This window comes from Cygnus atratus, chromosome 1 (genome assembly GCF_013377495.2).
Source record: "Cygnus atratus isolate AKBS03 ecotype Queensland, Australia chromosome 1, CAtr_DNAZoo_HiC_assembly, whole genome shotgun sequence".
Lineage (NCBI taxonomy): Eukaryota > Metazoa > Chordata > Aves > Anseriformes > Anatidae > Cygnus > Cygnus atratus.
Genome location: NC_066362.1, coordinates 75,229,990 through 75,253,631, shown reverse-complemented (window position 1 = coordinate 75,253,631; position 23,642 = coordinate 75,229,990). Strand labels below are relative to the sequence as shown.

Here is a 23,642-nt window from a genome sequence, read left to right as displayed (position 1 = left end):
TTAAATTGTTAAATTACAGCTCGTGGTTTTTAGGGCAATGTCTTGTAAGCAAATCAGTTCCATAGGAATGCTGTCTCTGCAAACGTGTTTTCTTCCTTTGGATGTTTTGCATACCTTTTTGGAGTTGGAAAATAAATCCAAATGACTTGCATGTATAGATTTTGAACTATGAAAATTAGACACTGGGGCAGTTGATCATTTAATTTGACTCCTCCAGAGGTGCTCTTGTACCTCAGGTAACACTGCTTACGCTGCCTTGGTGCTTATTCTGGGATCCAGGTTACATTCCCCAGGGTGTGCCACAGCCTTCACCTGGTTGCCTGATGGGTTTCAGCTCAGGAGCCTGGCCCCTCAGCAATGGTGGGAATTTGCCAAGAATCTGTGCTGTGGATAATAAAGGTGAGGACAAACAACAGAGTATTTAATGATGTAAATTTGACTTTGTTCGTTTATTTAGCCAGGCTGAACTGGTGACTCAGTGATACCACAGGCTTTTCTAACAGAGTGTACATTTTTCTGGGTAAGTTTCTGATCTCAGTCTAATCCAGAAGTAATTAGGTCATTTGTGTTTTTTTTGTTTGTTTGTTTCTTTGTTTTTGTTTTTGTTTTTTTAATGGTAAGCAGAAGCAGTTTACGGGGTTGGTTTGTTTGTTCTTCACTTTGCCATCATTTTCTCATGTATAGCTTGGTTAATGCATGAAACTCGTGAGGATGAGCTCAAGAGCTCACGAAAGCGTAGATCAGAGAAGAGAGGCTCCTGCCAAAACAGGAAACATGCAGCACCTGCTGGTTTTGGCCAGTTAGTTTCACCAGGTAGTTCTTCAGATCAAAAAGCATCAGAAAACCTTACCTTCAGAAAAAACACCCCTTCTTAATTTAAGAAACTTTAAATTAAAAAGCTGACTAGCATTTCTCCATCAAATTATGCAGACTACTTATGCAGACAAATGCTTGTCTTTTTCCAGCTGAATCTAGTACTAACATTGTTGTGTTGGAATAGTCTGCTTTTGTTACAAAGCCATGTCATGTGTGCCTCCACATACACAGCAGCATTGCATTGGTGTCTGTAACTGTACAGCCACTGTGTACAACTGCAGTGTAACACCACTGCAGTTGCTAGGTAGGAAACAGGACCCTACTTGCAAGTTTCCAGCTGTTTCACACAATTGTCCAGGAAATGTGAAAACAGTCTTTTTACCTCCCATCACAAGCCTCTGACTCCCTGCTGTAGTGATGTTTCTCCTCTGCTGCTGTGAGGACTTGTTTCTGCAGTCAGCAGGAGCCTCTCAGCCTGTAGGTAGGGAGTCAGATGATGCATCTCCTCTCTTCACAGGGCCTGGCTGCAGCTGCCCCTCAGTTTCAGCACCCCAAGCCCTTTTTCAGCTGCTTCTGCCTCTCCCAAGAGGATGTGGTTCTGGCATCTCTTGCCTCTTTCCCCTCCAGCAAGGGCATACGTGGGAGATGCACAGAGCTGCCCTGGTCCAATTGGGAACTGGGTGAAACCCTCCAGGACCAGCCTGCTCTCAGAGCTGGCCACAGCAAGCTGCCTAATAACATCCGCCACAGTATTTTCTGTAAGACAGACAGATGAATTGGCTCAAAGAATCAAAAGAGATGCAAACCCAACTTTTATTACTTGTTTAAATGTTACAGTACAGGACCATCAAGCAAAAGGGCCCGTTTGTTTTGTTTCAGCAGATCATATTAAAAAAAAAACCTTCATTTTTTCTATTAAAAGAGCCCCATATTCACACGGAAGATGTATAAAGTAAAGATAAAACTAAGAGATTGGGGTGAAAAACAGCAATAGTTTGCTCCTTGATTCAGCATCTGAATACAGCAATTTTCACCAAACTCAAACAAAAGCACTTAAGTAAACAAATCAAACAGCCCCCCTCCTACCCCCCCCCCTTTTTTTTTTTTGAACATTAACTTTCTGGAGTGTTCTACACGTTTTTCTCTTATGAGGCTGAAGATGATGTGCTATGTAACACATAGACGAGTCACCTGCAAAATTATTTCTTACACAGATGTGAAAAAGCCAGTACTTAGATAAGCAGAGTAATAGAAAAAATTGATGCATTACCAGCTAGCTATTTTGGATATGAAAACCTCATTAAATACAGTCATGAAAAAAAATCTTTGTTTATCCCCTAGTGATACAAACCAGCATCCGAGATAATTTCTCTCAAATTTCTGCTTTTTGCCTCACGAAAAAAGGGACTGAAACTTACTTGAGCATTATTTGAACTCCACAGCATAGTATTAAAGAATAAGTTTCAGAAACACACATCAAAAAGTCAAGATTTCAGAAGCAAGTGTCTAGTCAATAAAATAAATTTAATAATAGTATTATTCACTTCAGGTTCCTTAAATTAACTGTGCAATATCTTTTTTTCCTTCTAATTCATGCTGAGAAACCTTTTAAATGCACAGTACACATCTGTTGTACAGGCACAAAAGAAAGCATGGCAAGTTATAGCTTCAACTACCTAGCCAAATTTTTTTTTTAAAAGTTATATTTATTATACACTGATACTTGTAGCTAACTAGCATCCACATTACTTCACATACCACTAGACATCTTTTCAATCACTCTGATTTTATCACCAGACCACAATTTTTAGTTACACAGATTCCTCGCAGGGACAGCTCTAATGTCAGTAGCATCTGTTTGGAAGCAGAAGGTTCGGCATGCAAGCTGCATCAAGTTTACTAGAGGTTAGGTAAAAGGTTGCTGTAAAAAATTACATTTAAAAAAATAAATTGGAGCTATAGTAAACAGCATCCAAGAACAGTTTAGATTCAGTGAGACATTTCTATCTACTGTCAGTTTGGTGACTTAAGGCTGTTCCGTGCAATCCTTACCAACTCTTTGGGGTTTTGCCAGAGCAAGATACGCAGGTGAGTCTCCTGACTGTAGGCATACTGCACGTGAAGCTGGGCTACCTGCTGGAACCCACCTTGGTGGTGATTTCATTCCTAATCAGACTCTGGGAAACAGGAAACTAAAACTGGATCTAATTTTCACCCAGCATTTTTCACTGCACAGAACCTGCAGAACAATTGTTTTCCTACTCTTATGGCATTGTCTGCTATTCAAAAGTAAATACAAAAGTTAGTAATTTTTTCATTATTCAACACATGTATAAGCAAAGATTTCCAGCTACTTGTAGAACTGTGTGTAAAGCCTCCTGCTTTCCATAGTTTCCTTCACTGCCCAAGGATGTGATGAGCTGGAAGAGTGTTTGCAGTGAAGAGAGGCTATTCCAAAATATACTGGAAACAAATTTCATATTGGTGTCTACTCCTGGTTTGTTTAACAAGGCAACTTGAACAACTTCAGTAAGTCATAAATGGTTAATTGTCATCCTTCAACTGAACAAGAATCTTTAAGCTTCTGGTGTTGTAAAGATTATACGTACAAGGCAAAGGCTCCTGGCCCTCATATAGTAAAAGCTCTGTAAGGATTAAAGTTTGGCATAAGCAAGGTCAATAATCCAGCTCATTCTATATATTTCATACTTCATACCAAATCAAATACTGGGTATGCACAGTGTTAGGAAATAGGATATTACTGGCATTTGATTTACATTGCTAAGAAAAGTGTAAACAAGTATTTGCCGCCCTAAGAAGCTATACTTTCCTGCCTTGAGATGGAGTATAATATTTCTACAAGACAGACAAGGCAAGTACAATACATCGTTATGTCTCTGCAATAGAGTTGTTTCTGTGCAACATACAGTACAGTTATGATACAGTTAAGCTTACGTGTCTAACTGGCCAGAGATTCAGATAAATGTTAATTATTTTTAATGTAAATGTAGCTTCCCAGTACTGTGCATCACCCACCTCTCTAACTGTCTTGTTCCCCATTAAATGTATTTTCTTCCCTTCCTCACAAGATCACTGAGGTATCAGTCTCCTTTAGAAGGAGAACCTCATGTCCTTGGTGTAGCCCAGTTTGTCCAGGTTGGGAATGCAGGCATATTGGATCATTGGTGGAGGTCCACACATGAGGATCAGAACATCGTTTTGAGGCGGGGGCAGGTGGTCTCTGATCATATCCTGGCTCACAAATCCTTGGCTGTATTCCCAATCTGTTAAAAAACAAAAAAAATGAAGAGGGGGGAGATGAAAAGATAGATACAAATCACTTTATAATAGTAGTGTGTGCATTTTTTTTTAATTGGGCCTGTTCTGTTCTGGCCTGTAGCATCTGTGCACTCTGTTCACATTAGTGTCCTCAACACAGTTCTGCTACATGGAAGATCTGCCACTCCTGCTTTTAAGATGGAAAACTGATACATGGAGAAAACAGGCTAACTTTTAATAAAACTTCCTAAAAGCCCCCAGGAAATACCAAGCAGAGCTGTGAAAAAATAACATCCGTTCTCCTTACCCCAACAGTTCACATCTTCATTAGGAGAACTCTAGCTGATGTTGCTCCCAGTAGGAACACTCATTGTGCTAATCAGTTAATACTAGGATTCACATTTACCCATCATATCCCCAGCTCTGGGTGCAAAACGCTGCTGACCCAAACCTTTAGGCACAATAAAATTAAGACATTTTTCTCCCACAGCCCATCCAAAAATATCCAGTTTAGGTCTGTTTAGAGGCGTGGTAGTGGAATTCTGTAGAACGGTGTTGAGAAGGTCTAAGAAGGATCTTTTATCACAACTCCTAAGATCAGTTCACAATTCACAAATACCGAAGAGAAGGAACAACAATTTTATCTAAATCTAAGCTGCCTTAGAAATTCAGGGAGAACACTAATTGAAGACGATTGCATGACAGCAACAGACTCTGGGGACAGTAAAACCCTCCCCACCACTCTATGGAAGGTGTATTCTTGGTCACAAGGTAAGAGAGCATGTGGCTTTTCCCTCTCTGCTCCAAACTACCACTGAATAGGGGCATGAATCTACCCTGATGTGACATGGAAACCTTAGGCAATAACTCTTCAGGCTTTTCTTCCTCCAGCTTGTACAGCTGAGGAAGGCACATTTAGCTAGCTCATCCTCTCACCTACAGCACCCAACTAGATCACGTTACCTTTAAAACTGGACTGCACCAAGATGGAACCACGTTGTCTTTGAGAAACACTGTTAATACAAAGGCAAATCCACTGCCTAGAAAGATCACCTAGTGCGAACCACCATGTGACAGCTAGGTAGGAGTCTGCATTCAGCCACATCTCAGTGAGGTGCAGTGCCTCTGCCACTCCTCTCACAGCTGCCTTAATGAATGCTCTGAACATGAGACAATATGGTGCCATCTTATATTTATGGCTAAGGGGAAGGAGAAAGGAAGGTTACCTTGGATCAGAGTAAATAATGGCTAATATTCGAGTCTAGTCGTGGGAGGAACATTATTACACTACCATTCACTTGAGGTGAGCTTCATAGCTTTGGAAACACTGATAATATCTCAAGCTTCTGTGCATCACGATGTGAGGAATGATGCTGCTGAATGCATTCTGAGTTGCATAAACCCACGAGTCATTAAACAACAAAGGAGCCTAGAAACACACATACAACATAGCATTGCTCCTGTCAAATGTGCATTAATTCTCATAACTTAAGCTTTGGTGGAGGTAGCATGTTAGATCTTACTTTCAGGTGCTCTGTCCAGTGTATACCAACACTTAAAACGACTGGGATTCTGAACTTGGATCTCTTCTAGCTCTGAACGTAGCAGGATATCCTTCTCAGTCTGCAGGACAAGGAAAACAATGATTATGCTCTGCATTTGAATGCAGTCCTCAGATGACCCCTACAGTTTTGTGAAATGGAGCAGATTATTCAATTATGTTTTAGGAGCTGAACAGAGCCCATAAATACAAATTATTTCCATGACTATCCTGTAGCAGAATGAACAAGAAGTTCAGAACTTCCCTAAATCTTTACCACGTAATGCCTTCCCTCTAAACAACAGAACAATGCAACACCTGTATCAAAACACAGAACCTTCACTTATCAGGGAATTAGTGGTAACATCGTAAGAGTGAAGCCCTCTTTTAGCACCACCATTACATAAGCAATTTTCATCAAAAAAATAACCATGACTGCACAAGTATCTCCCTACCCTCCACACTTTGCCATTCCATCAGGAAAAAGGCAAGTTTTTCACCTTTGCCACTTCAAATCATTGGCATTACTATACGGAGATTGTTTAGTTTTTAAACTAGATGTGGAACAAATAACCGAAAAGGTATCCCGTTCTGAATGTAACAACAAAGGTTAGGCAAGTTCTGCTCCTCCCTGATGCAATACTGTTAAAGGCCAAAAGAAAGCCTTACTCCCATAAAAGCAGCTGCAGTTCAGGAAGGAAGGAAAGGGTAGAGACTAAAACTGGCATCATCCTCCACAGCCCTAATAATTTGGCACTGAGGCCACCACTATGTCTGTAACTGTGGGGGTGATGAGGAATGTGCCAGCAACTATTGCCAAGAAAGTGCCTATTTCTGGACCTGCAGCTGCCTGTGTTCCAGAAAGGCTATAACTGGGACTGACCAGCTCAAGGTAGGCTGATTTGAAGCACCACATGAACCCACAAACTCTGTGGTCTGTAATCCAACACAGCCCTTTCAGGAGGGTCAAAATAAAACATCAACAAAACACATATAAAAAGTACTCTGCAATATTAAATGTCAAAAAAACTCTAGTCTGTAGGCTTTCTTGTCTGTCCATCCATCAGTAGACTGCTATATAGTTGTGCAGTTACTGGGTACATGGACATCTTAAAGGCAAGGACTGATGTTTACACTGGCTGTTGCTAATACATAGGCAAGTGTTCCCTGAATCCTCCTCACAAGCAGCAGTTAAATTTTTTAGGTTGCTAAAGGAGCTCTAGTCCTATATTAGTCATTCGGAATTACTCAGCAAATGTTGGCCCTCCTGCCCTGATAGCTACTGCAGTTTGTGCCAACTCCAAGCACGCAGCAGAGATCAACTTCTGCAGCTGCCCCAACCAGCACCAGAGGGCAATACTAGTGCTCTTAAGAAGGTCTTTAATAAAGCATCAGAACAAGGCGTTTGTAGGCACTTGGATCATTGTTTCTGGGTAGAAAAAAACTTCTATGATTCAGACATGGTCCAAAGGAAATAGGAATATTGAGTATCACAGGAGAGAGGAGTGATGAAGGGGAGCCTAAAGAAGCTAAAAAATACAGGCATGAAGAGGAGTCATATAATCCAGAAACGGATATTCATCGTGAGGGAGAAATTTTAAAAGCAAGAAGATAAACACCAGAAGAACATCAGGCAAAGAAGGGGTGTATAGTTCAGCAGTGCACTGTCACTTGGTTTGCACTGATCATCCAAGAAATATCTCTGTATCACAAATACTCTATGGATGAGAACCTTCCCTTTTTCCAGCACTGCACTATGATACAGCTCAAAGAGCAAAAGAAACACCAATGGAGGAGCTGATGGAGGGAATAGAAATGAGACAGCTGTGAAGAATCACAGCTTTGTAGTCAAGGAAGCTGCTGGAAACCAATTTTAATTTTTTCTTAACTAAGGTATCCTCAAGGAGCATACAAACCCTACTTTGAAGCTGGGGAGCTGCAATTGCTGAAGGAGGCAGATGTCCACCTCTTCCATGTTTCCACTAAGAATGACAGCTGCCCAAAACATTAACAACTTGCACAGATGAATGTTTTAAAACATTTATAAATTGAATTAGAAGCAAAGCAGTGAGACAGGACAGAAAGTGTTAGCTGGAAAGACAGTATCACTTCAGCAGTAATGCTAACGAAGGAATTCATTACAGTGTTTTTATATAGGAAGTTTTCAACACTTCCGTTCATTTCTCCCCCCAGGGTTTGTATTTTTGTACCATGCTTTCTCAGCAAGAATTTCACTTGCTGAGTGGAGTTGTGTTTGTTAAGTAAAACTTTATAAGCAGAAATAAGCACAGAATTACCTGATTAGCAAACAACAGCTGACAAACAGTGTGGTCATCTTTGTCTTTCATGATTGCTCGAATGATCTGCAGCATAGGTGTTATCCCTGAAAGAGAAATGCTGGTTAATGATGTGAGAGAGTAAAGAAGCAAGAGGAAGCACAAGCAAACACGTGACAGAAAATATGAACAAACACATCTAACAGCTGTCAGAAACCAAGGATGAATCTTTATATGCACGTACCAGTCCCACCAGCAATCATCCCCACGTATTTGACTTTTTTAGTAACTGGTTCAGCTTTCTTTTCAGGCCGAATAGCAAACACGCCTGAAAGAGAAAGAGATGGAAAACACTGAAGAAAGAGGAAAAATGGCCTATGATCCCTTCACAGTATTTTTAATTAATTGACTTTGTTTCAGCCCTGTCACCCTTCCCTGTTTGTAAAATAGCGGCAGAAAACAAAGGTGAATCAAAGAAAAACAAATCCTGAAGGATTATTAGAGATTTTAAGGCACATGGCAATACGATCAGACACCGACATGGGGTACCACTCCTGATTCTGTGACTACAGCATCAAGCCATTACTAGTTGTATTTCTATTTGCTTGAGTCCCATAGCCCCAACAATGTTCAGAAGCCTTGATTCCTTTATGTAGAAGTGTTTCCAGAATCTATCTGCTAAGAACTCTTTTTTCCCCCATGCTGATTATTTTAAAGGAAAACCTGAAATATGCAGGGTATTTTTTTTTGTATATTTATCTGCTCTTTTGAGCTGATTTGACAGTTTCAGCCAAATCTGACAATGCTCTTGAAATTCCCCCAAATGTTGTATTTCTTCCATTCACATGTCTCTACATACAGGGTAATGTGAACACAAAGATCTGGAAAACCACATATTTAAGTTCTGCTGCACACGGAATTGCCAGAAGATTTTTATGACAAATTTGTGGCTGCACTATACCAACGCAAGATCTTTTATACTGGCATAAAAGTAGTTCCTGCTGATAAAGTTCAATTTCACTTGGGAAATTAGCAGTGGACAGCACAAATACCAAGTGTTTTTATCAGTGTAGAAACTATGCCCGTATAAGCAGTGAGAGAATTCCCTTCTTTAAGAACAGTACAAAACACAGGCACTTCTACAATGATATAACAATTCTCCTCAAGATGGCTGTTGACTTAATTATAACACTAGCACTTTCTTTTGTGCAGAGAAAGACCTGAACTCAGCTGGAAAAAAAACGTGATCAGGATTACTGCTATTTTATAATGTTTTTTTTCTGTATTGTTTACTCTGGACAAATTATATTTATGAGTCAGCCTTGCCTTTTCCTTTGTAGACAAGCAGGCCACTTGGTCCTCTGAAGTCAATAGTATCCCCTATTTGCAGGCTCTCTAAGTATTGAGACATCTTCCCTCCATCTGGAAACTTTGGATGGACACCTTTAAAGTAAATCTGTTAAAAAATAACAATGAAGCAATTAATCTGACAGCTCAAAGATGAGTATTTGCTCTTCTCTCTGCCATTCAAATATTTATGGACTCATGATCCTCTTTCAAAGGAATCAATTATTACATAAAGAAATAACATCAAGACAGATTTGACTGAAAATGAAAGAGAAGCATTACATTTCCTGATAAAGATTAAAATGACGCTCTTGCCCCGATTTTGATCAGACTGGACACAGACTGGCAATTTCTCCATTATAGTTCTGTACATAGAAAGTATCCCTAATAAACAACATGATCTAAACCCAAGTTAAAAATATATTAACTACTGCAACTGAAAATGGAAAAACTTCTGTTAAAGTTCCCTGACAGGTCAGTTGCAAAGGGATGTTCCCAAAACAACTTCTCAGGATGCCAACTGTTTGCATCTCAAAGCCAGAGTAACAAAAAGAGTGGAGAGCAACTAACTGAAGATTCAACCATTCATCATTTAAATTACTGTCATCTTTAAATATATTTGTGTAGTATAAATACCAAGAGAAAACAAAAGTACATTATCACAAGATTAAAAATCACATTTTCATCAATGACATCAGTCCACCATGTCAGTAACAACAAAAATCGTCATCACTCTTAATAGCAACCACAAAGACCATGTTACATTAGCTATAAAAGAAGCTGACCGTTCAGGCAAGGCTAATTCCTTAATTCAGAAGGATTAAAAAAGTATGTGAACATCTGCAAGCGTACACAGGTTCTGGAAAATGGCAGTCTGCAAATACAGAAAATTATGCAGCATCTCATGAGAACACTCAGTAAAAAAGGGATTGTGAAATGTTGCATGGATTGTAGGTAATTGCACATTCTTTGTTAGACTAATGAAAGCCCACAGTGGCACACAGCTGAACAGAACGTGGTGCATCAGACTTCACATAGCACTGCAAGAGCATGGGTGGGCTCAGCAGTTGCCTGGCCTGGAAAAGCAGTATGACATTCTCACCTTGACAACAAGATCCACGAAGCCCTTGTCATCATCACTGGAGACCGGAGTGTACGGTCTAACAACCAGAGCCCCATCAATCCGTGCAGACAGGTAGATATGCTGTCCTGTGTGCAGGTATGAAAAAAACAGTTTGCTTTCAAAGGCCTTCTCTTTCTATGGATCTATCAGGTTGACATGAATTGTGAAAGCAGCCTCAAAGCTCAGTTTACCTTGTTTTGGAGGTACCACTCTTTCCTTTCTCATTTTCCTGACATCGTAATATCTTGCCACAGTTATTCTTAACCAGACACAGATTCTACCTGGAAGGGCTGCTAACCCTGCTGCTAACTTTGTGTGTCTATCATGTCTGTTTTGATATCTTCACTCATTTATATTTCATCAAAGCCCTAACTGCATGTGAGATCTTGCAAACGGTGTGATCTCTCTCCATCATGGATGCGTAAAAAGAACATGGGAGGGGGAAACTGCCGAGTGCTATTCAAACCACTTCATTAAAGTGTTTGTTATAAACTGCTATAGTTTAGTCACAACATAGTTAGAAAATTCTTTGACCACAGATCACTCCAGTCTACCAGGAGGTCTTCCAGCTGCCATTGCTAAGGCTGCCTAGATGTAAAGCACATTTTTAACCCTGCTATTCCTCCAGTTTAACAATAAAATAGCAATCATGTTTCAATCTCTCACACATCAGCTGAACTCTCTGCAATAGCTCCTTTATGTCTATATTTTAATGAAAAACAGTAACAACAACAACAAAAAAAAAACAAAAAACAAACAACAACAACAAAAAACAACTAGAATTTAACTCCTTGAAAAGGTTTTCCAACAAAATTCAAATACTCTTAAGAGGCACATGTGAAGAATATCTAGGGAGGATTTGTTTTCCATTATTTTATCACCACTGTCTCTTAAGATGAACATAACTCTCTGAAGATGGTACAGCTCCTCTGCCTGTAATGGGATACACAAAGCTGATACTTTATTGGAAGCTGGTCTGTCAAGCTGGAGGGCCAGTGAGGCAAACCAGCGGATGGATAAAGATGCACAACCTGGTAACTTGGGAACTGAGCAACAACTGACTTGAAGCAGCGTGTAGATATGAGGGTGAGTCAATGTACATTTGGAAGCACATGTGTTTCCTGTTGGGGAATTACTGAGGCAGCAGCAGCACCAGCTTCCTGTTCATCTTCCCAGGCAAGCGACAGCCTTGTCATCCCTGCCTACAGGAGCAGACCCATCACTAACCCTGCAGACTGTGAATCCGACAGACGGATTGCTCTGAGGACAAGCCTTGTAAGAATTAGCTCAGATACAAAAAAAAGGTGCTCCTCCAAGGGAAAACATACTTTATGCTCTTATCCATTAGAGCTTTAGCTCCTCACTCAAGGGACAGCAGCTGCTGGGAGGCCTCCATATGAAGCCCTGCACAATCCAACTCTGAGTGAATTGTGTTCTTTCCTGTAACACCCAAGTTGCCTGGTAAAAGCAAAATGCTGGTGCTGCACTGAACATGCAGAGTGCATTCCAGTATTTGTCCCATGGCTACCACGCCTTCTGCTCCCAGCTGCTTTTACCTCCCTCACCAACTTTCAGCTGCTTTGCTCCCCAACTCTCACCCAATAAACCACTCCCTCAGTTATGAAAAAAATTATCCCAAGCAGAGCACCTTTGCGAGCACAACTACAATGCTCCTGGAACCATGCAAGGCGAGGCACATCCCTCCTTGGGCTGAAACCATCTGCTGATTTGCCCTGATCTTACTGAAATATTGCAAGAAGATGTGGCATCCAGCAGGCCAAATTCACCCCAGACAGCTTCCTTTCTGTTAGGACAAGAACAATTACAGAGGTGAGACAGCTCAGTCCTCTGTGTTAATTATGGAAAAGTGAGGGAAACTAGGATCAAGAGAATAATATATCAACCAAAGAGAAACAAATCTGGTCAGATTGTAATGCTGAAAAGGTACCTAAGGACCACCAGCCAGCACCTCTAACCCACAGACCTTTGCAAAAGGTGGTTAAAGCCAAAGTCCCTATCAAACACACATCACAGTCAAATGCTCTTTACATAAGCAGTAAGAAAAAACAGCACTAAGCTATTACAGAGGGCAATATGCCACATGGCAAGGCCTCAGGAAACATCTGCTTCATGGTGATGAAGAAGTTCCATGAGACTGGCTGCAAACTCAGAGGTTAGCGGCTCACTGGGGAATGCACGCCTTAGCAGAGAAGTAGAGGCGACATTGCCTCGAGGGGCAGAAAGGAACCACGGAGACAAAGAGCCATGGGAAAACTGCACATTGGAAAGTTAAGATTAGAGAAATACAAGCAAAGGCCAATGTTTGTTTCAACTATCCTCCTAGAAACAAGCTGAATGTATGCTCTCTGTAAGAACACAAGACTTCAGACGCTGCACATGACTCACAGCATGAGGACTGTTCTGCAGAGCCCTAAATACCAGCTCAAGCCACATGGACAGTATTTGAAGTTCAACAGTTCAAAATGTAAAAAAACAAACAAACAAACAAACAAAAAACCCCTCCCACAAAATCTCTGAATTAACAAGGATTTGATCCACAGCAAGGAAAGACAGAACGTACCTATTGGTAGACCCAGAACATGATCTACTGAAGGAAGAGCAAATCGAAATCTTCTTGTGTCATGACTAACTTCCTGAAAGAGGAAAATAAAAATAATCATCAGCTATGTTGTTGGGATATTATGACTGTAATTTCACCTGTATTATCAACACGCAAGTCTGGCCTGTTCAGGATTAAGTATCTAGGGGACAGCAGCACCCTAACTGAAAATTTTGCATAGTGTAAGAACTCATCTGAACAGGACAATCTTGCAGAGGTAAACTTTTCACTCAAATTCCCTGAAAACTTAACTTTTCCTCAAAACATTTTAGAAACAACATAAAAATAATTTTTAAAAAATAAGTTAAAAGAGACATATACAAATATTGTTTTGGAATATATTTATATGTTAATTGCAAAACTTAGTGAAGTACTCATGCAGATTAAGACTAAATAACCTTCTAAATGGTACGAACATTTAGATTGCCTTCTTTGAGGAGGCTACAAGCTAAAAAACTAACCAGTATTCCAGTTCTCATTTAAAGGTTAAACACATAGGAGTTCAATGCAAAAAAAAACAAAAATTATGTCAACGTCTCAAAGTCTGATAAATTTACCATTTCCATGCAGAAGATGACTTCAGAAGCCACTAGTGGGTGTCAAAAAGATTAGTGTTTCTCATAGTACACAAGTTTTACCTCTTAAAAATCAGTTCACATTAATGGAATTAAAATAGTGAAAAAGAAAGAAACAGCATTCTGCCAAACAGCTCATTTAATGACTTTCTTTTTTAAAGCCCTACGAGACATTATATCCCCTCTACAGAAACTTACATAAACATCCTATTAAATAGATATTACAGTGGTTTTTTGTTTGTTTTTAAGAAACAACAGAGATTTCCATCTCATCAGAGTTCACCTAGTCTTCAATTATGAGTTGTGCTCACGCTGGCAAAATCTTCCTCACAATAAATCACTTTAAGGTAAATTCTGAAGAAAGAAGTGAATTAATTGAGGAGCAGTCTAAAAAGTGCTTCTCTGTACCTGTGACTATTCTGGAACTTCACTAGAATGACAACTGACATGTAGATGTAACAGTGCTTCTCTGGCATTGTCCACTGCTGTTTCTGCATGAAAATTTAAGCACCAGTTTCACTGCTTCAAAGCTGGATTTTGCCAGTAATCCTTTATTTTAAGATACCGTCCTTAATAGCATGCAGAAAGAAAAATGTTGTGAACTCCTGAATTCTCAGTTAACCCTCTCATCAATTAAATTCAAGATAGCTCAGCCCAAGGTATCTGAACATTAGCCTTTTGTGCATCACAAGAGAGGACTGTGAGAAACACTAAAAGGCTCAAGAAACTCACAGCACCTCTGTCATCATGTCCAAAGGCAGACGGGGTGGAGGACAAAACAATTCTCCTTGCAACAGCCCAACAAAATGGTACGTTCAGCCATATTCTCAACTGTATCATCAAAAAACTTCTGGCTAAAAATTACAATCCCCAGCTACTCCCAAAAAAGCGTGTTCATATTTTTGTTTTAAAAACAAAATCATTTTGGTGCTCTGATGGTGAAGCTACCAAGAGCTTTACTGTTACAAAAAAGGAATAGTGAATATCGACTTGGTAATGGGAATAATGGAAACTCTTAAAATATGAGAGTCTTTGGTTGTGATGCACAATCAACAAGATGCAACACTCCAAGGAAAAACCTGCCTACTGACATTTACCATGCATGTCTTGAGTTAGCTCCACATCCACACTGAAAGCCAAAGTTACCTTCTCAAGTGACATTAAAATGTTTTTGTGTAATGACAGGTATGTTTCAATTAAAGTTCACACCTATTTTAATTTTAATAGCTTGTAAAATACAAACTGTAGCTTGTCAGAAAGACTAATTTCCTCCTCCCCAGCTAGTCAGGTATGGCAATGCTGAGAAGTTTAGCAGTACAATATTCAGAATGTTTGCAGCTGATTTTTGGCAGGATGTTAGAAACTGCTAGTGAAAACACAGAATTACAGCTCTCAAAAAACAGTACTTACAGTACCAGGTTATTATTTTTCAAAACTAACTTCTGTTTCCAGAATACATTTCCCATTCAGGCAAAAATTTCTATACGTACATCACTAAAATATTCTCACTGACCAAGCTACCCCATGCAGCAGCATTTGAGCAGGTTATAGCAGAGCTGTTTCTTCATACCAAGATTAAAACAGACTACACAACATACAACAATGGACTGAGAAAGATCAGTATTTAGCAAAAAAATGTAATGTGAACAGCGAATTATTTTCTGTTACGATCTGTCAAGCAGATCATACCTGCCACCATGTGCTACAGATCCCATGAGGAAATGGGGAGTACGTAATAACTCCATTGCTGTAGTATGCATGGGAAACAAATCCAGTATGGCAGCCCAACCCAAGCCATGGGGAAGCTTTCACTTCCCAAGAAACCAAGGCTCAGAAACACAGTAATTGTTTTCTTTGATTGAACAAATGAAAGCCAAGCTATCAGCACACTCTGCATACCTTGAAGAAAGCTCTGTTCCAGTCCCAAGCCCCTTTCAACAGAACTCTTCACATAACATTTTGACTAGCCTATTGACTTAAAAAGTCAACACTACAAATATCTTCAGGTATGACTTCATGTATACCTGAAAGGCAAGATTTCTGTCTCATACTTTTTTCTAATGGCCAGCTTATCCAAGGGAAATTTGGACTTTTCATCTTTTGAGGCTGTTTCCCTTTCCTCAAGCAGAGTTACCAAATTCTGGTAGCAAGATCCAGCACTGAAAAGGTGACTACTTTCCTCTGAAAACCCACTTGAGCACCCCAGGAGGTAGAAGACACCTTCCACTTTAAACAGAGAGAAGGAGAAGCTGAGAGACCTCAGCTGCTGTCAGAACTACACCATTTAAAGGTATTTCTTCCTGTAACACGTAAGTGTACATAAATCCAATAACAGCAATCAGTATCAATATATTTCTGATAGCTACTGGAACGAATGCTACTGACAACGAGAACTGCCTGCTCCGCCTGACTGCATGATGTCTGTCTCACAGCCCATCTAGAAGTGGGGATTTTAGGAATTCCTGCTGATGTACTCTATGACATGAGGCTCATATGACAGAAACTATGAGTATGGTCATTTCTAAAGCAGCATTCACCACTCAGCTGGCTTGCAGAAATGCATGCTGCAGAACTCACTCATATTAGGCAAGGAGCAGGTATAAATAAGTTCTTTACTTAAAATACAGATATTTAATTGATTTTACTAGAAACAAGCTCAGCAGCCTTCAAAATATCTACTGTTCCCAAGCAATCCCTGCTGCAACATTGCCCAAGATTTAGGAAACTATAAGCATTTCACAGTATCCAAGGAGAGGATGCTCAGCACTATACACGTACTCACCTCTTTATCTATCAGCCTCAATGCATACTTCACTTCAGGATCCTTCAGAGTGATTGCAGGATAGGGATTCCCAAAAAGCCTCCGGATGGTGCTGTAAATTAGCCATATAGGGTATGTCACAACCCAACGCAGCTGCAGCAAAACAGAGACATCATTAGATACATGTGCACAACAATAGAAGGTTGTTTTGGTGAGGAGGAAAATATTAGCGTGACGTGACAATCTAACCACCCACAATAATACTCTTTCTTTGTGCTAACATGAGTGGAAAGAGGAATTATCAAAAAAAAACAGTCAGTGTAATACAAGTTTGCCTTGTGAGCACCCAGAGCTGCTCCCACATTGTGACACTCGGCATGCCAGCAGAGGGTTGTCAGACCAAACCCCATGTCCCCAAGTCCAACCACTAACAAGACCAACAGATGAGCATAGGCAGACACACAAACAGCACCCAGCAGCTAGCTGCCCATCTCCCAAAGACATGAACACACTCGCAGGTGGCTCCTGCCCGTGACATCCCCAAATGCTCCTCTGCTGCATCCCATGCCACCAGGCTTGCAAGGTGATGCCAACGGGGGTCACACCCAGCCCCTGGGGCAGAGGGATCCCCTGTGACAGCGGCTCCTTCCTCAGGCCAGCGTATAGTGGCTCCCCACCTGCCAGTGCGCACATAGATATAAGCCTTCACGAGCCCTCCACTCTCCTGGATGGGGCTGGGAGTGACCGCATCCAGGTAATGCTCAGGGTAAAAATCCTCTCTGACCCTCATTTGCTGTTGCAGGTTTTAACTCATGGCAGTGAAACAGCGTGACTGCAGCAGCATTCTTCCATGATACCTATATATATTAAAAAAGGGGGGCGACGGAGATAGAACTGAAAATAAAAATTTTGCAAAATACTTTGACTGCATGCGGTGCTTTTGATGATTCTTGGAAGAGCTGGTAGTCCTGTACAACCAGCTTCTACCTTCATTTTTGTTTTAGAGGGACCTGGCCAGCATTTTGGAATCACATCTCTCTGAGCCTGACACAGCCGTTGGGAGAATATAAGATATCCAATGTAATTACTGAAACTATGGCAAGTGCAAAATTAAAAGGAAAGACAGCATAAAATCCCTCTTCTTAAAATTCTGCTGTACAAATGTAAAAGATATCAGCAGCTGGTTTAACTTGAAAGCATACCATACCACACACACACTGCATTTTTCACTTTTATTTGAAAATACTGAAATAGCCAGACAGAAGATGTTTCTAAATTAGCTGAAGTTTACAAGCAACTTATTCCTTAATTTCCGCAGACCCATCACATTACTTCAGCTCTAGGAAGAATTTCTGCTATTGAGCCATGAAAAAAAAAGGATGGGTATGTTGCTTAGGACAATGACAGAGCAGCAAATAAACCCCTAATGAGAACTGCAACCGGTGACCAAGTCTAGTGGAGACAGCAAGCTGAATCGGCAACAGATGATGTCTCAGATGAGATATGAACATGTTAAAATAAGCTAATTTGATTTAAACACATGGCTATCTGAAAGATGCAGCTGTGGGCTATCAAATCCTTCCCTTTCTGAAGCCATTAACCAGATCAGAGCCTGTTTCAGCAGAACAAAGTTTAATTTTGAGGAACGGCTTTAGCACCACGTTAGCCTCGGGGAAGGCAATTCGTGACTCGCGGTCAGGTCGTGAAAAAACCTCCTGGGAGGAGCCCGGGGAACAACAGCCCAGGTGCGCTGCGAGCTGGGCCCTAACGGAGCTGATAGGCAGAAACGGAGAACTAACGGCTGGGGGGGGATCCGGAGGCTCTGCGGGCCCTACATCGGCGGGGCCAGGGCCGGGCACCACCGCCGGGCCATCCGCCCCATCCCCAGCGCCGCGGGCATCCGCAGCCCCTCCCCTCTCCCCCAAAACCTTCGCCCCAAAATGCCGGACCCGGCCGCCCCCCCCTCTCACCGTGCTGAGCCCGGCGCCCATCGCTGCCCTCCACTCCGGCCGACAGCCACGCCGCCCCGCCAATCAGCGCCCCGCCAATCAGCGCCGCACCTCCCCGCCGCGCCGCGCCCCGCCAATCAGCGCCGAGCATCGCCCCTCTCCCGCCAGAGGGCGCCCGCACCGCACCGCACCGCGGAGGCTGGGAGGGGTCGGGAGCGGCGGCGGGGACGGAGCCACCGGGGAAGGGGAGGGGGCTGGAGGCTGAGGGCCTCGGGGATTACCCCCAGGGCTGTTGGGTGTTTGCCGCCACCGGGGCCCGCAGGAGCAGCGGGGAGGGTGAGGATCGCGAAAATAAAAGCCACCAAATGCTGTAAACGCGGTGTTGTTTTCAGTGCCTCTCCTCAGCAAAGAATGCGTGCAAGTCTGTTTTTGGTTAGTTCCGCCCTTCCGTGAGCTTGTCCTTATCACATTATGATGTATATGTGCCGTTCTTTTGCCCATAATCAGCAAGATTATAGAATCACAGAACCACAGAATGGCTTGGGTTGGAAGGGACCTTAAACACCATCTGGTTCCAACCCCCTGCCCAGGCAGAGACACCTCCCACCAGCCCCATCCAGCCTGGCCTTGAACACCTCCAGGGATGGGGCATCCACAGCTTCTCTGGGAAGCCTGTGCCAGGGCCTCACCACCCTCTGAGTGAAGAATTTCCTCCTCATATCTAATCTAAATCTCCTCTCTTTTAGTTTACAGCCATTCCCCCTTGTCCTACCACTACACTCTGTGACAGAGTCCCTCCCCAGCTCTCCTGTAGGCACCCTTTAGGTACTGGAAGGAAGAAAAGTAACAACGGGGGGAGGGGGGAAGGAGCAAGGAGTCTACTGAATAAACCTCCAGTACTTTTGTTTCTTCACCAGCAGCCAAAGTCCCAACACCTTTTCAAGATAAGGAGAGCATAACATCTGTATATCAACATCACTATCCACTATACCAAGTAAACCACCCAATCCTGAATGTCTACCGCTCATACCTTTCTGGTGGTTTTACCTTGCTGGGCAGCCGAGCTCCACCAAAGTCGCTCTCTCACTCAAAGGGAAAGGGGGAGAAAATGCAATGAAAACGGCTCAAGGGTTGAGATAAGGACACGGAGATCACACAACAATTACTGTCACGGGCAAAACAGGCTCAGAATAGGGAGGTTAATATAATTTATTGCCTATCACTAGCAGACTAGTGCAGTGAGAAACTAAAAGCAAGCTACAAACACCTTCCCCCCATCCACCCTCTTCTACCTCCTCCCACCAAGCAGTGTAGGGGAATGGGGAATGGGGACTGCAGTCAGTCCCTGATGCTTTGTCTCTGCTGCTCCTTCAAGGTCACTCTCTGCTCCTGCTCCACATGGGGTCCCTCCCACAGGATGCCGTCCTTCCCGAACTGGTCCTGCGTGGTCTGCCCACAAGGCAACAGCTCTTCAACAACTGCTCCTACATTGGTCTGTACCATGGGGCACATCTGTCAGGAGCCAACTGCTCCAACATAGGTCCCTCACGGGCGGCAGCTCCCCCCAGACCCCCTGCTCCTGTGTGGGCTCCTCTCCACGGGCTGCAGTTCCGGCCCAGGACCTGCTTCTGCAGGGGTCTCCATGGGCCACAGCCTCCTCCAGGTCACATCCACCTGCTCCACCAGGGGCTCCTCCACAGGCTGCAGTGTGGAGATCTGCTCCATGTGGGACCCATGGGCTGCAGGGGGACAGCCTGCTCCACCAGGGGCCTCTCCACAGGCCGCAGGGAACTTCTGCTCCATGCTTGGAGCACCTCCTGACCTCCTTCTGAACTGACCTTGGGGGCTGCAGGGCTGGTTCTCACTCCTCGCTCTCCCAGCTGCTGTTGCACAGCAGATATTTTTTTCCCTTTCTTAAATCTGCTCTCCCAGAGGTGCAAACAGTATGACTTACTGGCTCAGCTCTGGGCAGCAACAGGTCCCTTTGGAGCTGTGTGGAACTGGCCCTTATCTGACATGGGGCAGCTGCTGGGCTCTGCTCACAGAGGCCACTCCTGCAGTCCCCTGCTACCAAAACCTTTCCACACAAACCCAATACAACCTCTACAGGGTCAGCAGCTCACTCAGGATAAGGCAGTAGAGATGGATGGATTTTTCAACTTGCTTCTCGTTATTTCCTTGTTTTCTCATTATTTCCAAGCTTTCGTAGCCCCCTGGTGGCTGATTTTGTGAATGGTGTTTGGAGGAACCTCTTGTGCGGTGAACAGAGAACCTCAGACCCAACGTGCACCCAGGTGCCAGGATGCCCAGTGCAGGGGCTTCCAAGTCCTTGTGTGAATCTAGTCCATACTACCTAGGCTAGATGGCTAACAGTCTGGATTATCAATAACAACATTTATCTGAAAAGCACACAAATGGAGCTGTTGAACATGGATGTTTCAGCCAGACCTCCTAAAATTCTGGTTTATATAGACACATACAAATTAATGACTAATAAACAAATGCATCTTTGTGCTTGTGCACAGCACCCCAAAACTCTTTCATTAATATGTCCTAACTTACTGTAAACAGGCCTTGATGGGTCCTAGATACAGCATCTCCTAACAAAATTAAGGAAAGCATAAGCTTCAGTCCTAATATTAAGATTAAATATATCAGCTTACACAGGGGTACCGAGTCACCTGCATCCCCAACCACTTGCTTTCTACCAACCTCTAGGTTTGCTGTCTCCCTAATCTGTCCATAAGAACATTCATAAATCAACCGTGAGTTTCCTGTTACACCTGGGAAGTAGCACTGGTAAATAAAGGCAGGTGAACAGGCCCAACTGAAGTCAAGCAGGCCATATCATTGCAAGGAAATGGGAAGGGCCTGAGTAAAGGTTGGAGGTTTAGCTGCAAGGTTGGAGTTATTCATTTTTTGTTGTTTCTAGGACAGAGCATGCCTGTCTGTGTAATTCTCTCTTGCTTTTCCCTTTGAGGACAGCTACTGCACCAGAAACTCCCAAGGCAAGTGGAGTGACTGTAACACTATTGGCTGGAGAGAAGAAGGGCTTCAGGATTAAAAATCTGAGGCTTAGAAACCTGGGTAGGTAACCAAGAGACAGGCTAGGCACTGGGACCATGAATCTTGTTGAGAGTCAATCTGTCAGGTGAGGCTCCAGCTTGAGAATTAATGCTTTGGGAAGGCTGGAGACCTCAAAGTCCCCGCTCCTGCTCTCAGTGGGGACACGAGCTGCTCTCAGTGGGGTCATGAGCTCCATCTGCTCTCTGATCTGACAAGGTTCCCACTGACCAGCCCAGGCTGCCTCCACTGATATTCAACTTTCCTTCGGGGTAGTTCAGGCAACAGCAAGGAGAGAAGAGTTTCTCTAAAACAAACCATTGGCCACCTTGGTAAGAAAAGCAAAGCACTTCAGCTAGAAACACACTCTTGGAGCAGCACATGCCTGCCAATGTCCTAATGTCCTTTAGAAACAGGCCTTAATCACAGGGTTTCTGTCCTCCTTGACCTTGGTGAGAGTCAGAATCTGATGTTTGAGGTGGGTATTTTGTTAGGTAGAGCATCTTCCACAAGTCTATTTCCCCACTCCCCTGGAAATGCCGTTCTAATGTGAGAGACATGATGGCAGATATTCTCCACGTTCCCATGTGCCAGAAGAAAAGAACAAAGAGCAGGGGGAGCCTGACATCAGTTTCTGCACAACAAATGTATGTTGCCCTGTGGAATGAGTTTAACAAAACAGTGCCTGCTCTCTTCAGTAGAGAAAGCCAGCACACAGGATTGGCAAGATCACTATCTGGACACACAGGCACACCCTGCCAGCGTTAGACCCAGGAGTGACACAAACTCTGCACTGCTCTTGCTAGGCTTTGATCAGCACTTTGTTTCTGCTGTCCAACACACCTCTCTGGGATCCTTATCATGCTCTTAACTCAGCAGCTAAATCATAGGGCAGAAGTTTTACAAGAGATTTAAGTGTTTGCTTAGTTTTGAAATCAACCCTGATGCTACTGATGTGACGTGTAATTATATCGAGGATTAATTTAAATCCACTGACTCCAGTGAAGGTGTTGCTTGTAAATGGAAATTTCCAGGGCTCACAAATGGGCCTTTTTCTGCTAACATGAATAAAGGAGTTGCAACTTTCTTACAGAAGGAATAAGCCAACTGTCTTTTGTATTTTAAATTAAAGCCTAGGAAAAAACTCCCCACATTCAGCTGATAAACACAGGCACTAAGTTTTTTGTCATTTATCTTGCCTACGTACAACCACAATAAAAAAAAATCTGTTAAAATTAAGGGTATTAAATTTTGAGATATATTAATTTCTCCTACCAGTGTCAGAAAGAATCTTCATTTTAAAGCATTTTAAGTGAGCTGACCATGTCTTTTCCCACATACTGTTCCACATGGCAGACATCTTCATTACCTGCAGCTATGTTTAGCTTTAACATTATTATTTGAAGGGGTACATGGACCAGAGGTACAGAACCACTTGCATAAATGGGAGTCTAGGATCAAATTCATTTGGTTTCTGTATAAATATATATCATTTGAAACCTAAAACTATGTTTTCAGGAATTAATTACTATGAAGAAGAAAATGTAAAAAAAAAAAAAAATCAAACCAAAATAAGCCTTAAACCATCCAAAGCTTTAGTTTAACCACATAATGAATACATGCTTCTCAGGACAGGCACTGGAGAGGGTACCTGTGCTTATGGCACCTGCTCCCACTTGCTTGCAGTGATGTATGTGAAGGGCTGCCTTTGTAAAACATTTTCTGGTTATAATGCCTCCTAGTATTTACAAGGTCGCAACTACAACAATTTCAGCTGTACATAGAGAAGTGCACTGTTTTTTTATTTTTCTTCCCTACCTATAAATTTTTAGATGCCTGATTCATTATCAGCTTCCCCTCTGTCGTTTTATAATAAGTGTGTATAGACCAGTAGCACTAGAGTGGCCTGTCCATCTCGGCCAAGGCTTTCAGACTGGAGGTGCTTGTTTCTGGGCCCAAAATCCTTGTGGACGTCTAAAATCTACCAATAAAAAACCCCGGGTCAATCCAGAAGTAATGACTTGAATCATGTCTGAAGCTTTTACAAGGATTTCAGATTCATACCTGAAAACCCTGGTAGCAGCATCTCTGCTGTACTTTTTGGTCTTATTTGTCCTCCTGATGTTGGTGATAAGAAAAAGAGCGAGGCTGGCAGAATTTGCTGCAACTTCCTGGTCTATGTGTGGCCGTGCCAACAGAGGCACAAGAGACGTGGTGTTGTGGCTGCACTCCACGTTTCATCGTGGGATTTGGCAACTCCTTCCTTGTTATTGCCTTTCAGAGCTGTCCGTCA

General features: G+C 42.6%; 1 protein-coding gene across 3 annotated transcripts; it reads right to left on the bottom strand.

The window, feature by feature from the left end:
- Positions 1 to 1,611: 1,611 nt before the first annotated feature.
- On the bottom strand, positions 1,612 to 18,699 carry LOC118245156 (NADH-cytochrome b5 reductase 3). 3 transcript variants are annotated; one of them, XR_007708608.1, is made up of 10 exons: positions 18,308 to 18,446; positions 16,359 to 16,490; positions 12,963 to 13,035; positions 10,361 to 10,467; positions 9,238 to 9,367; positions 8,156 to 8,239; positions 7,933 to 8,018; positions 5,619 to 5,718; positions 5,387 to 5,524; positions 1,612 to 5,294 (listed from the first exon to the last, which is right to left on the bottom strand). XR_007708608.1 is itself a non-coding variant. In XM_035540926.1 (9 exons), exons 1-9 carry the CDS (start codon positions 18,326 to 18,328, stop codon positions 3,928 to 3,930), a joined length of 906 nt encoding a protein of 301 aa, XP_035396819.1. In that variant the 5' UTR covers positions 18,329 to 18,699; the 3' UTR covers positions 1,612 to 3,927. The 3 variants fall into 3 exon arrangements, 2 of the variants coding, with proteins under 2 accessions (XP_035396819.1, XP_050568249.1); XM_035540926.1 differs by lacking the exon at positions 5,387 to 5,524 and having other exon boundaries at positions 1,612 to 4,100; positions 18,308 to 18,699; XM_050712292.1 differs by having other exon boundaries at positions 1,612 to 5,524; positions 18,308 to 18,438.
- Positions 18,700 to 23,642: the final 4,943 nt, after the last annotated feature.

Coding starts and splice junctions, on each gene's coding strand:
- LOC118245156 (XM_035540926.1), bottom strand. CDS start 18,328: ATGGGCGCCGGGCTCAGCACG. Junction 16,491..18,307: donor TGGGCGCCGGGCTCAGCACG/GTGAGAGGGGGG, acceptor GTTTTGCTGCAG/CTGCGTTGGGTTGTGACATA. Junction 4,101..5,618: donor ACTGGACAGAGCACCTGAAA/GTAAGATCTAAC, acceptor GTTTTTTAACAG/ATTGGGAATACAGCCAAGGA.